The sequence below is a fragment of the Engystomops pustulosus genome, chromosome 3 (genome assembly GCF_040894005.1).
Source record: "Engystomops pustulosus chromosome 3, aEngPut4.maternal, whole genome shotgun sequence".
Classification (NCBI taxonomy): Eukaryota; Metazoa; Chordata; class Amphibia; order Anura; family Leptodactylidae; genus Engystomops; species Engystomops pustulosus.
The window spans coordinates 106,259,479-106,276,391 of NC_092413.1; the positions used below are offsets into that span (position 1 = coordinate 106,259,479).

The 16,913-nt window shown below is 39.0% G+C and overlaps 1 protein-coding gene across 1 annotated transcript in view; it reads left to right on the forward strand.

Moving 5' to 3' along the window:
* Positions 1-16,913, forward strand: part of TRAPPC3L (trafficking protein particle complex subunit 3L) — a 51,931-nt gene that overhangs the window by 20,787 nt on the left and 14,231 nt on the right. The window contains exons 3-4 of the mRNA XM_072141736.1: positions 1,952-2,049; positions 4,949-5,048. Coding sequence (XP_071997837.1) covers positions 1,952-2,049; positions 4,949-5,048 — 198 coding nt within the window. The remainder of the gene's footprint in view (positions 1-1,951; positions 2,050-4,948; positions 5,049-16,913) is intronic.

Below are 16,913 nucleotides of genomic sequence, written 5' to 3' on the forward strand. Positions count from 1 at the left end.
CAACATCAAGCATGCTAAAACATACAGACTCATAGATCCAGGCACTATGTAATATGGGTAATATTCTTATATTTGTTATTCATGTCCTCCTAATTATGCTTTTTAAATTAGGATTTTAAATATGTCTTTCCATTTGCATTTAGAAGAAGTAAAATCCAAGTCAGCACAATCTTATGGACTCCTAATAAGGAGGGGTGCAGCGCCCCCAAAGGTTCTGGCTTGATCCTCTTGTAGATAAATAAAGTAAATAGCGGGCAGCACTCCATGGTTCAAAATTTCAAAATAAAAGGTGAACTTTAGTAAAGTTCACCTTTTATTTTGAAATTTTGAACCATGGAGTGCTGCCCGCTATTTACTTTATTTATCCATTTGCATTTAGATAGTTTGGTAGAATAAAGTTATAACAAAAAGCACAAAAACTATGGTATAAATGTATTTAGGAAGCTGTGAAAGGCTCCCTTATAGGTTTCCATGAAGCCATATAATACTTTTTTCTCTCCTGGGATATATCTTTAACACACAACAGTTATATACACGATTCTGCACTACCTACCAAACACAGTGCAGTTTTGGTGACTTACATGTGTCCTCTATACAATCCAAACTGGGGGTAGAGGTAATAAATAGAAATAATAGTTTTACCTATTAATACACTTCCTAAACTGTGCTGTATAGCTTGGGAACTACAGGTAAATCATGGACACCTCACCAGCCTTAGGTTTTTAAAAATGATCTGATATTTAGTGATTGGATATAGTACCAGAACCAAGCTTCCTGCATGATAAGAACGAAAGGTCTTTTCAGTCGGTTTTCCGTTATGTAAAGATATATAAAAGGCATAAATGTTGCCCCTACGCTCATGTATACAGGCCAAGTGGTACATTACAGTGGTCATAGAGTATGTTTGCCCATATGTACAGGATGAAACTAATGGTACTGTGCACTGATATATGTGCAGGATGGCAGTAGTAGTATTGGGCAGTGCATATACTCTATGTGCAGGATAAGAGAAGCAGTACTTTGTAGTGCCATATGTGCAGGATAAGAGCTGCAGGAGTGTGCAGTGTCTAAATGTGTAGGATGATAAGAAAAGTACAGGCGGTCCCCTACTTAAGAACATCCAACTTTGTTGGATCTTGGTAATTTACTGTTCTTTAGCCTTAGGCTACAATAAACATCTATAACAGTTATCAAATTTGTCTGCAATGAAGCTTTATTGTTAATCCTGGTTCTTATGACAATCCAACATTTTTAAAATCCAGTTGTCACAGAGACCAAAAAAAATCTAGCTGGGGTTTTAATTATTAAATATACAGTTCCAAATTACAAACAAATTCAACTTAAGAATAAACCATCAGAACCGAATCCTGTACGCAATAATACAGCGCAGAGTAATAGTACTTGTGGCAAAATTTAAATGGTTCACTTTATCTGCCATGGGTATGAATTCAACCTAAGTAACAGACTAGTTTATAAGGTGGTATTTTATATATTAATATTAATAAGGATTGTTTTCCTACTGAGACTTTCTATTTTACAGAGTGTTATGTTATTTATGATAAGCTTTCTATAGCGGTATAAGATGATATATTTTATAGCTGTCATGACAAGTGGCCAATTGATAACTCCTGTGGTCAGATACATGAATTATGTATTACTTGGAATAGAATTACATGTTTGGTAGAATAAGGAAGCAGCGGGGGTCATGTATAACAAATTACTAATTGGACTGTAGCATGTAGATATAATGAAGCATGTTTTCATAGTGAGTCACATTGCTGTCAAAATGCTATTGCACACAATACCTACTAATATCTTCTAACCCAATCCCCATTTACAAAAGAGTATCTTGCATGTGTACCTTCCAACATGTTCATCACTAGTTTTTCATGCTGTGTATTTTTCTCTGGTCATTTTACAAATATCACAACATTTTCTCTATTGGTTTTAGAGCAGAGATCTCTTTGTTCTTACTTATGGTGCTTTTGTGGCGCAGTTGTGCAAAGATTATGACAGCGATGAGGAAGTTAACAAATACTTGGATGCCATGTAAGTATTTAGTTTACAACCTATTTTAAAAACATTTTACTTTATGCAACAAACAGTTGAGTATGATAATTAAAATATAACATTATGATATGATAACATATGATAAAATAATGTTTTCTATATTTATCTATGGTTTGTCTGGAGAAACCAAAGGTGAGGCTGCATGCCCACTTAGGCACTGGGGAGAGGAGGAGGGGGTGAGCGCTGCTCTCCATAGAGTAACATGGGGCACAGCGCTGTATTCCGAGAAAAGATAGGTCATGCCCTATCTTTTCACTGGGTACAGAACGGAGCAGCACTTGTGCGGCACCGTACCGCTCCCGTAGGGTGCCGCGTGCCCATTGACATCTAATGGGGGGCATATATAGGCTGTATATATGCCTACCATATATACGTCCCCCATATGGCAGTGTGAATGCAGCCTTACACAAAGACATAGTCTAATAAATACCTTAATATTTATAGGGAGCTTGAGAATATCCCTAATGTAAAATGGGAGAGGAGCCCTAAAGACGTCGAGGCCTTCCCCCATACTCTAGCTCTGTGTTTGTGAATGTAGCACTTGCTGTACGTGTCACCGCACCCTATCCAGAACTTTTATTCCCTGACTCTAGTCAAAAGCCTCTTACTCAGCTAAAACCATTTCCTTCACTGTACTGAAGAGATGCAACCACATCAGAACAGTTCTGTCTACAGTTGGGTGTCTGTTCCTTCTGTAATAGATATACAAGTTTGACTTAAATACCACATCATGTCATTAGGTTTCATGAAAGTCATTGACGGTAAGGGAGCTGCCTTACAAGAAGCTTGGTTTTCCATGTCCAGTCTAGGAAGACTGGATTGCATATTTCCCAAAATCCCACAGTGGAGCATCAATGGCTATAGGTCTCCAAGGCGGCCTTAATTGGCAAACTCTCCAAAAGGAGAACTCTTACTCACTGACCCTAATCACTTGATGAAGATTCAGGGATTACCTACAAGTTAGTAAAGGCACATGGGCAACTTATGTAAAGAAGTGGCCAACCCATTTAAATGCAGTACATTTATACTTGTATGTGTTTTATAGGAATTTTGTATTTGGTTATAAAATAAAATTCAGTATTGCCTGCAATATATACAGTATAAAAGCATCTCAGGAGATGTGTTATGTGTTCTGAGAAGGACCGTTCCGATGTGAGAAGGGAAGGGGAGCATTTACCTGCAGTGTCAAGAGAGGATTCCTAAACTTACATTTGAAATTATTGATAAGATTTTATTTTAACTAACAGAACTATTTTTTAGAGTGGGTCTGTATTAAAATCCGAGGCCGTGGGTTTTTGAAAAGTTGAGAGTGCCGTCACAAGTTGCAATTTAAACTGCATCACAATCATCTTTGAGCTGGTTTTAGGTGCAGTTTTGTTCATTTAATAGGTCAAAGACATTTGTTGAAAAGGTTTCCCCTTTAAAATTAATCTTTGCAATTCATGTCTTTCACCTGTTAAATTAACAAAAACTGCACCTAAAACCACCTCAAAGCTGATTGTGATGCAGTTTTAACTGCAACGTGTGACCGAACCCTCAGCCATTAAGCAAATGTTGTGACTATTACATAGTCAGGTGTGATTCTCTTTTATTAGGGATTCCACTTTGCTAAAGTACAGAAGAGGGCATGGACATAAAGTGATCAAACACTTTAATCATAATTTAAATCCTATGAAAGCTTTAGTACAAAGGCAAAAACACTAAAGTATCAACTTTTGTTCTAAAAGAGGACACACTGTTAATCTTCAGGGATATCAAAGTATCCACTTCATCACCTGCGTTGGAGCAGAACAGGTTCACATGGCACGCGTCCTTTTTGTAAAACGATCCTTTTTCCAAGGTAGAAACAAAAACATAACTGAATTGGTGTACACAACATATGTTATATATAATGTTATATTATTTAGCTATGAACAAAAGTGGAGACTAGGAACAATGAGAAAATTGACAAAAAACTGAGGTGTGAAATTATCTACATAGTACTTCATTAGTATAGTTTGCATTTTTTTAAACAAGCCCTTACAGTAAACCAAGAGTAACAGTTGGAAAACAAAATTGTAAATTGGTGCAGGGCACAGACACAGATGCAGACAAATATGAAAATAACTCTGTTGGGCTTATGGACAAGAAGGTTACTGGATTAAGCACACCACTCTAAAACCTAAAACACAGAGGCAAAGTAAAATCTTGGATGTTAACCATACTGGGGGGATTTATCATTGCTTTTTTGTCTGAATAACGATGTTCAAGCCTTGACATTGTCGCAATTCTTATATTGAAGTAGTGGGTACAATGTCTGGGTGCAAAATTCCCCTTAATTTCTACAAACACTAACCAAAATACAATACACTAACCATAGATGAATATAATGCACACCAAAGAGTATATAGAAAAAATGTATATATTTTTATTTAAAGCCAAAAAGAGACACCACAATAATGTAAACATTTAAAAACAAAATTAAAATACACCAAATACAGGTTTTGTCTAGGCCTGTTGCCTATGGTCACCCAAATTGCATTATTCACAGGGGATGTGCTTATTATACTAGGACCAGTGTTCAAGCAAATACAAAGACTATGCTTATAAAAAAACAAAAACAATCATAGTTACCAAATGGTTAGTATACACTCATATCTCTACATGTCCATGTGAGTTGACCCGAATAACTACCCTACTCAAATACTATTAAACATACTACTAATCATTATTATTATTCATAATGAATAATAAATAATACCTATAACCTACATGCCTTTAGATAATTTATTTTGTCATATTTTGTTCTTTTTTGGTTAAGCTTCATCTTATTCACAGTTGTATTAACCATTTATTGAATAATATCCATTATTTTCATTGAAGATTATTCTATTTTCAGGGGATATAACATTGGCATACGATTAGTAGAAGACTTTTTGGCTAACTCGGGCATAAAGAAGTGTCGCAGTTATAGTGAAACAGTAGACATAATTGCAAAGGTACTGTATATCCATGTTCCTTCTACTGTATATATGATATAGAAAAGTTATAGCATTTTCTGATACAACTACATCTACTGTATGTAAACATTTCTTTTAAAAAATTGGGAAATCGGGGGGCGTGGCCGAACGAAAACCCGACGGATTCGGAAAAACCGCCGCATTTTTTAAAAAATGTGTTGCGAAACTTGCACTTACCTTCACCAGGTATAGGCTGGTGAATTTTAGGGCATTCCAGCGGGCCTCTGGGAACTTCAGCACAGCAACGACACCTGGTGGACGGCGGAGGAACTACCTTATCGCCGGAAGACCCGAATCCACCGCAGAGAACGCGCCGCTGGATCGCGAATGGACCGGGTAAGTAAATCAGCCCTTTTGTGTTTCTAGTGGTAGGGAGGATGCTTGGATGGCGTAAGTGAGGGAGAGGTGTGTGTTGTCAGAAGAGAGTAGGAGAGCTTGTGCATTGTCAGTGACGGAGGGGGGTTAAAATGTCATCCTAGACTACAAACTGCATCTTTTTGTCACTTTTCTTAAAGTGGATTTCTGAGATTGAATTATTTTTATTTATTTTATTAAAATAATAAACAACAGATTCAATCCCTTTCAGGCGCTCCCGTTTACCTGCGTTGCAGTTCATCACCAGTGGTATTTATGCAGTATCACTCGCCACGCATTTAGTACAGCAGGAGTTGCAGGCTTTAGCAGGCAAGCGGCTATTGATGTGACATTGCCTCCAGCCTCTGTATATACAGACATTGGCCAGTGGTGATAATAACTTTTTATTATTTTCTTTACCTGCGTGATAGAAACCACCCTCTCCCATGCTGGAGGGAGAGGTAATGTCATGTGATAGGCGTGAATAATTAACAGCCTGGGGCTCTGTAGCTGCTTTTTCAAACTCTTCTTTTCAAAGCAATGCCGGCATGTGAAGCTTGACTTGAGTACCCCACAGAGTTAGATTTTCTTTATTTACATGAAATTCACAAGAAAGGCAATCCAAGAAGACCATTTATTTATGGTGTTGTGATTTTAAGTGAAAATATTTGTGCCTGAGAGAAATCTTCAACACCTTGTGGAAAGAAACACCAAGCTATGTCTAAGACACCATCAACATCATCTGTAAACTTTGAAAGCTAGGTCTCCTACCACGGGGCATGCTATAGAAAGCTATGGATGTGGAATCTCTATACTCCAACATCATACAGAATGATGACTGAAACTGAATCTTAACCAGTCAGAGTCAGACATTGTAGAGATGTTTCCACAGAGAGAGTTAAATCTCTGAAACATAGGAACATCTTAAAGTTAACTTTCAATTGAATACCTTATTGCAGCTACCCACTACCAAAATATAAAAAATATATACCATATATACTAGAGTATAAGCCTAGGTTGGGAACTGCATTGGTCACAGCCTCCAGCCAGTAAATAGCAGGCCAGTCCTTTTCCCCCCAGTATATAACCAGACAGACCCTTGCCCCCTATTATATAGCCAGCCACCCCCTGCCCTCTAATATATAGCCAGCCCATACCCCCCAGTATATAGCCAGCCAGGCCATACTCCCCAGTATATAGCCAGCCAGTCCATGCCCCGTAGTGCTGCCAGCCAATGCCCCTTAGTATATGTCTAGCCAGCCCCTTGCCCCCTAGTATATAGCCAGCAGCTCTTGCCCCAGTATATATATCCAGTAGCGCCAGCCCCAAGTATGCCCAGCCTATAAAAAAATTAACTGAATACTCACCTTTCCAATGTCCCTCGCAGCTTCTCTTCTTTCTTCTGGTCCCCCCGACTCTGTTTTCAGGTCGCCATGTGCTGCTGACAAACAAACTATGAGGTCAGCCAGCAAGTGGCTGACTTTATAATGTTGATGCCGGCAGCGTGCAGGGATCTGAAGACAGAGCCAGAGGACCGGAAGCAAAAAGAGAACCTGCAGGGGGGCATTGGAAAGGTGAGAACAGACTTAAGTTTAAGCTAAACTAAGTTAGGTTTTTCAGCACATTTTTTGTATAGTTTTGGACTTGAAAAATGAGGCCTCTTACCAGGTGCATTGAAAACTCCACAAGATAAAATAAGACACTTATACACAATGTTACTAATATGTAACATAAAAGTTGTGACCATATATATTTGATAATTACAATTCAAAACAGTTATATTTGATCCAATACTTTTCGCCGTTTTAGCTTAACATCTCCTCAGGGTTCTTACAGCAATTACTTAGGGATCAATCAGTCCCTTTCTGATAGTAAGTGCTCCAATATAAAAGTAACTCCCACCAACAAAGTAGCCAAGCAAACTAACTGATGAGTGACATACATTACTAAATCAAATAGGGAGGAATATCATAACACTGGCATATGATAGCCCTGCCGCTGCTATGGTTTCTTGATGTATCTGATGAAGTCCTCAGGTATTGAAATTTGCTGGCTGCAGTGAGGACAGGATGACTATGGATACTTAGCTTTACAACCCTTGATACAGCCTGATGGGAATCGTCCATATAAATAGTGTCTCATTTATCCGTTCCACAATATCGATATCATAGTGCCCCTGTAAATGTCAGCTGCATGTCATAAAAATAACCTAGCCACAGACTCGACCCTACAGCTTATCAGGTTTGTACTTTATCATAATTATTTCTCATTTGGTAAAGACATAGGTAGCAAAATTACACCAGAATTTACTATTTATTCAAAGTCCAGCTAGAGCTTTTAGCAACTTCTTGACCTTGATGACCTGCTCTTCCCACACAAATGTTAAGAAATCTTTTCATAACCTTAAACTCACTCTTAATCTGGCATATAGTCTGACATATAGTTTTTATGTAAAAAATTTATATACATGGAGAAGAACACTTTCAATGTTGTACTCCTAATCTTGAGCACCCCAATCCTCATTATATATTTTACCTTAAGCCTTGATAATGGATGGTTTGAAAAATCCTAACCTAAGCCCCTTAAATAATACTTTTTTGTATCCAGAATTAATTATTTAATAGTATTTTACATTGTCATTCAGAAACGCCTAGCTTATGAAGTTGATCCTCAAGCTCAACGTAAGCATTATGTCTATGAACCTTGCCTTTCATTTAATAGATCCTCCGACGCACATTTTATGTCAAAAGCAATGCAATTAGTTTAATGCAGCTCTTGTTTATACATTGTTCATCGAGACTCGAAGTCATTACAGTCTTTAATATGACAACGCAGATCAAAAACTCATTGATGTTGTGTTAGATCTTGTTGGGAAATTATTGACTAAAATACTACCCTCTCGACAAATTATGCGTATTGACTTATCAAATGACTGAGGCCCTCAAATAAAAGCTAATCAAGAGTCAAAAAGGCTTAATCACACAAAAAGAATAATATGGGAGAACATATTCAGCATCCTTGTCTCTTCTGGTTGTGTTTAAGTTTTTTACTGCTTAATAGAGATGCTATGTGTGATGGCCGGACACAGACAAGGTCAGTGAACCTTAAAACTGAGCCCCCCAAATTGTCCCTGCCTACTTATTAGGTCCACCTTAACCAGTGGCCACTACGCCAAAGTACAAACACGTAACAAATTGCAAACAACACAACAAATAAAGGATGTCACCAAAGCCAGGTCACAACAGACGAAGCAATGCAGTACAGAGTCGAAGATATAAGAGAATAGTCACAGGGTACAAGATAGGGTAGCCCAAGATAGACTTCAACTGTTCCTTTCCCTTTAGTTGGTCTAGTATGCTTCTCCATTATATTGATTTTTCTTGCAAACAGACTTAATTATCTGGTGAGTTGGCTATTTTCTGTGCAGCCACACCTGTTTTACTGAGACCATGCCCCTTTTGTTGAGCAAGACAAAAAATTGTCTAAAACACACACTTTGGGGGAGACTTATCATTCACCAGCACTCGTGCGCCAGTGTATGATACAGGCCATGCCCACCTCCAATTGGCTTGATACATCAAGAGGCATAAGCCTCCTGATGTATCTACAGGGTGGCCCCACCATTCGGGAAACCTTCACCAGTTCCGACCTGGCATAGTTTTGCGGAAAAACTTTCAAATGAACATTTGCAGGTTTTCAGAAAGTAAGCAGGCACAGGACTGGCCCTCCCACTCCACCGATGTCCACACCCCTCCACACCCATATGGCTTGGTGGTGTTGTAGTCCTAAATATAATAGAAATTTCTTACAGTTCGCAAGAAATTGCGATTATCTCAGTGTTTCTACGCCAGAAATTGGCATAGAAGTGCTAATAAATTCCCCTTTACGTGGTGCTGTATGGAGCTTCTTTTGGTGCTTTATTGCAGTCTTCTTCTAGAAGCAATGGTTCATGGAAAGAATATCTTTGTAATAAAGTATTCACTTTTTATTAGAATTTATGTAAAATCTTATATGAAAGAATGAATTACAGTAGAGCCCAGGGGTGGACTGGGAATTTAAAGTGGCCCTGGAAAAGGAATGGGAAAGTGACCCCATTCTGTGGGCGGGGTCAAGTAGGCGTGACCATGTGCCGGGGGTGGAGTTACTAAACTCCACACTTACTGTTTATAGATGTGCTAAATCAACATGTACAGCGCAGCAAAAGAGACTCATACTGCCTCCCTTATACAGAAATAATGCTTCTTTTTAAAAGGAACACAACTTAATACTGCCTTATATACACACAAAAACTACTACAATACCTTCTCCGATAAACAAGAATGTAACTACTATAATACTGCCCCTAAGTAAAATATATTATAATACTGCATTTTATGTACAAGGATATAACTACTATAATACTGGCCCCTATGTACAGGAATATAAGTAGTATAATCCTGCCCCCTATGTACAAGAATATAACTAGTATAATCCTGCCCCTATGTACAAGAATATAATTAGTATAATCCTGCCCCCTATGTACAAGTATAGAACTACTATAATACTGCCCCCTATGTACAAGAATAGAACTACTATAATACTGCCCCCTATGTACAAGAATAGAACTACTATAATACTACCCCCTATGTACAAGGATATAACTCCTATAATACTGCCCCCTATGTACAGGAATATAACTACTATAATACTGCCCCCTATGTAAAAGACTATAACTACTATAATACTGCCCCCTATGTACAAGAATATAACTACTATAATAATGCCCCCTATGTACAAGAATATAACTACTATAATCCTGCCCCCTATGTACAAGAATATAACTACTATAATACTGCCCACTATGTACAAGAATATAACTACTATAATACTGTCCCCTATGTACAAGAATATAATTAGTATACTCCTGCCCCCTATGTACAAGAATATAACTATTATAATACTCCCCCCTATGTACAGGAATAGAACTACTATAATACTGCCCTCTATGTACAAGAATATAACTACTATAATACTGCCCCCTATGTAAAAGACTATAACTACTATAATACTGCCCCCTATGTACAAGAATATAACTACTATAATAATGCCCCCTATGTACAAGAATATAACTACTATAATCCTGCCCCCTATGTACAAGAATATAACTACTATAATACTGCCCACTATGTACAGGAATATAACTACTATAATACTGTCCCCTATGTACAAGAATATAACTACTATAATACTGTCCCCTATGTACAAGAATATAACTACTATAATACTGCCCCTAAGTAAAATATATTATAATACTGCATTTTATGTACAAGGATATAACTACTATAATACTGCCCCCTATGTACAGGAATATAACTAGTATAATCCTGCCCCCTATGTACAAGAATATAACTAGTATAATCCTGCCCCTATGTACTAGAATATAACTAGTATAATCCTGCCCCTTATGTACAAGAATAGAACTACTATAATACTGCCCCCTATGTACAAGAATAGAACTACTATAATAATGCCCCCTATGTACAAGAATAGAACTACTATAATCCTGCCCCCTATGTACAAGAATATAACTACTATAATACTGCCCACTATGTACAGGAATATAACTACTATAATACTGTCCCCTATGTACAAGAATATAACTACTACAATACCTTCTCCGATAAACAAGAATGTAACTACTATAATACTGCCCCTAAGTAAAATATATTATAATACTGCATTTTATGTACAAAGATATAACTACTATAATACTGCCCCCTATGTACAGGAATATAACTAGTATAATCCTGCCCCCTATGTACAAGAATATAACTAGTATAATCCTGCCCCTATGTACAAGAATATAATTAGTATAATCCTGCCCCCTATGTACAAGAATAGAACTACTATAATACTGCCCCCATATGTACAAGAATAGAACTACTATAATACTGCCCCCTATGTACAAGAATAGAACTACTATAATACTACCCCCTATGTACAAGGATATAACTCCTATAATACTGCCCCCTATGTACAAGACTATAACTACTATAATACTGCCCCCTATGTACAAGAATATAACTACTATAATAATGCCCCCTATGTACAAGAATATAACTACTATAATCCTGCCCCCTATGTACAAGAATATAACTACTATAATACTGCCCACTATGTACAGGAATATAACTACTATAATACTGTCCCCTATGTACAAGAATATAATTAGTATAATCCTGCCCCCTATGTACAAGAATATAACTACTATAATACTGTCCCCTATGTACAAGAATATAACTACTATAATACTGCCCCCTATGTACAAGAATATAACTACTATAATACTGCCCCCTATTTACAAGAATATAACTACTATAATCCTGCCCCCTATGTACAAGAATATAACTACTATAATACTGCCCACTATGTACAGGACTATAACTACTATAATACTGTCCCCTATGTACAAGAATATAACTACTATAATACTGTCCCCTATGTACAAGAATATAACTACTATAATACTGTCCCCTATGTACAAGAATATAACTACTATAATACTGTCCCCTATGTACAAGAATATAACTACTATAATACTGCCCCCTATATACAGGAATATAACTATTTTATATTGACAGCCACCCCCCCCCAGTATACAGCCAACCCCAGTATATAGCCAGAAAGCCCTCTCCCCCCACAGTATATGGCCAACCCCCCCTCCCAGTCTACAGTCAACCAGTCGCCCTGTATATTGCCAGACAGCCAGCCCCCCTGTTTATAGCCAGCCAGCCCCCCTTCCTGTGTACAGCCAGCCCACCCAGTATACAGCCAACCAGCCCCCACAGTATACAGCCAACCAGTCCCCCAGTATATTGCCAGCCCCCCTGTATATAGACAAACAGCCCCCCCAGATATATACCCAGAAAGCCGCCCCAGCATATAGCCAACCCCCCTGTATATAGCCGAACAGACCCCCAGAATACAGTCTGCTCCCTGTATATAGCCATAAAGCCCACTCCCCTCACAGTATATGGCCAGCCAGCCCCTCAGTTTGTAGCCAGCCCCTCCCCAGCAAATAGCCAGCTTGCGCTCCCCACAGTATGCAGCCAGCCAGCCCTCAGTAGTATACAGCCAGCCCAGCCCCCATGCAGTATACAGCCAGCCCAGCCCCCATGTAGTATACCGCCAGCCCAGCCCCCATGTATACATCCAGGTCCAAGTATACAGCCATCCCAGACCCATGTATAGAGCAAGCCTACCCCTATTGTATACAGCCAGCCCAGCCCCCATTGTATACAGCCATGCCAGCCCCAAGTATACATCCAGCCCCATGATTACAGCCATCCCAGCCCCCATGTATACAGCCATCCCAGCCCCCATGTATACAGCCATCCCCATGTATACAGCTATCCCAGCCCCATGTACAGAGCAAGCCCACCCCCATTGTATACAGCCAGCCAGCCCAAAAAAAACAAAAAAAACATGAACTCACCTTTCCTGGCGTTCCCCCGAAGCTCCGGTACTTCATCCACTCCGTCCTGCGGTGACAGCTAAGTGAGCGCTGGCGGCTCAAAGACTGTCACGTCAGCCGCTTGTCGACGTCAGTCTGTGAGACGCCGGCACACACGGAGCTATCACCGCGGGACGGAGCGGATGAAGTACCGGAGCTTCGGGGGAACGCCAGGAAAGGTGAGTTCATGGTTTGTTTTGTTTTTTCGACCGCCCCCTCCAGCCCCGGACCGGCCCCAGATTGATTTGGCCAGTCCACCCCTGGTAGAGCCCATAGATGTCTGTATGCACGTGTCCCACACAGTGCCGAATGACCGGATGGTCGAATGGCTATTCTGCAAATAACAGAGACCAGCGTAGATCAGCTGGTGTTTATTGTGTTTTTATGCTGTATTTTTGCTACTCCAGGGAGGAAAGAGGTTAATCTTTAAATTGCAGCAAAAATGCTAATTTTAAATCCACAGCAGTAATCCTGCATTTGTGGGATCTCCCAATCACTATACTGCTACTGTATAAAGATGCAGATTTTCTGTGTGCAGATAGCCTTAGGAAATACCATCTACCATCAAAAATCAACCAGTATAAACCAGGGACACTTGTTCCAGGCACAGTGACTGGTAATCATCTTATATTTGTTATTCTTCTAAAATCAACTTTTAAATTATGCTAATGAGTCAGAATGGCTCTGGGGGGTGGTCAATGGAGCCCCTCTGTCCTGCAGATGCACAGGCTGTTACACTGTGCAGGAGCACTTCCCCTCTCACTGCGGGAGAGATTGGGATGTGCTGAAGGAACAAGGCGGGGAAGGGGGTGAGACAGCCTGTGAAGCTGAAGCTTAATTAAAAAGTGGATTTGAGAAGAAAGGAGGCCAGGGATCACAAATATTAGAAGATTACCACAGTAACAGTGCCTCGATTTATGAGTAAGTGCCCCTGGTTTATCATCCTTGATAATATCATGATGTAACTGATCATATACATTTAATTACATTAGTAATTTATGTTTTTGGCATGACTATACTATAATTGTTATTACTCTAATTATGTTTTTATAAACACACAGAGCGCTGTAACTTTAATAGATTTAAAGTGAAATGCTGATAATGAATTTTTCTTGTATTGTAGGACATATTACTTTCATTACCTATATCCAGGAGTTTCTTTGCTATGTTCCTTATTTCTAGCAGAAGCCTGTGACTCATATATATACCCTTTCTGGGTTTCTCTCTGTAAGTCTATAAATTGTGTATGCAGAAAATATGTCTTTAGGATGTTTTCACAGATGGGTGAGGGAGGTCTTGTGATGCTGCTCATTGTAGTTAGAAGGAAAGCTTTGTGTGTGTGCAGATCAGTACATGCAGAAGCTTCCTGCATACACCATCACTATCTGTTTCTCGCCTTAAGCTGTGTCACATAGTCCTCTGCAGAACACTTCACACTGCACTTACATTTACTGTAATTGGAGAAACACACACCTCCATTTTAACACATCTAATATAAAAAGCTGAGTGTATGTCCACTAAAGGAATCTGTACCATCACATTTACAATCACAAAATTGTACAGAGATAAGGGGAGATTTATGATCCAGTTGCCTATGGAAAACAATCAGAGATCAGCTGTAATTTTACAAACAGAGGCAAATGCCGATGGCAGACCCGGGGACCTTCATCACTACACTGACCGCAGAATCTAACAGGTTAACAGCCTCCAGACTCTTGGAGCGGGGTTCCGGCTGTCATAAGACAGCCGTGGCACTGCTCTCTCCTGCATGGGGGGCCTGTGCAGACCATAGGTTAGGCGCAGACTGCAGGATCGTCGGACGAGGGCGCGCAGCTACGAGCAGCTGCGCGCCAAAGATGGTGAGTAGGAGGAGAAAAGAGGCTACCGGGGCGTGGAGTAGCCGCCTCGTGTAACCTCAAATGCGGCTACTCCACGCCCCAGTAGCCGCATAAGAAAATTAGCAAAAAATCAAATAAAAGTTACTAAAAAAGTGCGGGGACGTGAGGATTAGCCCTTAAAAGGGCTCTCCTCACGTCCCATTGATCCACCTACCACCCGATCTACCTTTTCTAGGTAGATTTGTGGTGGTAGGTTCCCTTTAAAGTAAGGGGGTTAAAATGATCTTTAATGTGTAAACATCACTAGGGGAGATTGAGGGGATTGAGATTTGAGAATTTTCTTTTGTGGGAAAACCCCTTTAAATAATTGTGCAAGCAGTTAACACTGAGAAGAACAGGCAATGCCTGACAGAAAACTGGTCCACGGACATTAGTAAATGTCAGCCAGTGTGGTTTTAAGATATTTATCTTTGTGATGCCCCTTTTGCTATTGATGTTTAAAAAGAATATGACATTAACCCCTTCCCGCCGCAGCCCTATTTCGTTTTTGCATTTTCATTTTTCCCTCCCCACCTTCAGAAATCTATAACTTTTGTATTTTTCGATGTAAAGAGCTGTGTGATGGCTTGTTTTTTGCATAACAAATTGCACTTCCAAATGGTGTTATTTAATATTCCATGCCGTGTACTGGAAAGCAGGAAAAAAATTCCAAATGTAGTGAAATTGGTGAAAAAGCGCATTTGTGCCGTTTTCTTGTGGGCTTGGATTTTACAGATTTCACTGTGCTCCCCAAATGATATCTCTACCAAATTTGTATAGGTTGTATAATGTTTTTATACATTTACAAAAATTAAAACCTCCTGTACAAAAAAAAAATATTTTTTGCCATAACTTTTTTATATTTTGGTGTATGGAGCTGTGGGTGGTGTCATAATTTTCAACTTTTGATGACGTTTTCAATGCTACCATTTTTAGGACAGTACGTCCTTTTGATCACTTATTATAGAATTTTATTTATATTTTTTTAATGGCAAAAAGTGCCATTTTCAAATCTGAGTACTATTTTCCGTTATGGTGTTAAACGCACTGAAAAACTATTATTATATTTTTATAGATTGGGCATTTTTGGACGCGGTGATATGTAATGTGTTTATGGTTTTTATAGTTTTTTATATTTATATCAGTTTTATGGAAAGGGGGGTGATTAGAATTTTTGGGTTTTTTAATTGTAATTTTTTAACTTTTTTCATTTTTATTTTTACCATTTTTCAGACTTTAACCCTAGGTTGTCAGATTGATCCTACCATATACTGCCATACTACAGTATGGCAGTATATGGGGATTTTCCTCCTCATTCATTACAATGTGCTGAACGCACACTGTAATGAAAGGGTTAAAACGAGACAACCGGGTTTTCGGAATATCCGAGGCTGTCATGGCGAGGGATCACCGCTCCCCGATGACATCACGGTGAGCGACGATCCCCACCAAGATGTCGGCGCATGGGCCCAAGCGCCACCATTTTTTTGAAGCACCGACCGCGGGTGTTACTGGTAAGCCTTTGCTGCAATATGCCCGTGAGCCCTTTCCATGAGCCCGCATCCGGAATATGACGTACTATTACGTCACAAGTCAGTAAGGGGTTGATTTTTCAAAACATTTTAAAGGCCCCTATTTTAATGGCTGTTTGTCATATTATGGAGGGAAGGTATGTCTGCTTCCATAGATATAAATATTTTATACCGAGATATAATATTTATTCATATGGCTTAAAGGAGAAAATGGGCATTTTTCATATTACCAATATCCACTAGTTGCAGTCATCATATGGCTCAAGTTCTAGAATACAATATATATCACCAACTATCTATCACTTTTCTATTTATATCAAACAAAACTATAAAACTCAGTATAACCTCCGCATTCTCATCTTTGTCCACCTAGTAAGATGAGATAGCATAATGTTACCATAAGAATTTTTGGGACAGAATTAATGCAGGAGAAATACTAAAGGTGAAGTCTATATCATTATGGCTTAATTTATGTCATAAACCAGCATAGATGCTTTGCACAACATTATTTATATGTTTAAATGGAACCTAAGGACAGGTTTCCATAGCACTAAACTAAGGAAAAAGCTTAGTTCCTATCCCCACATAA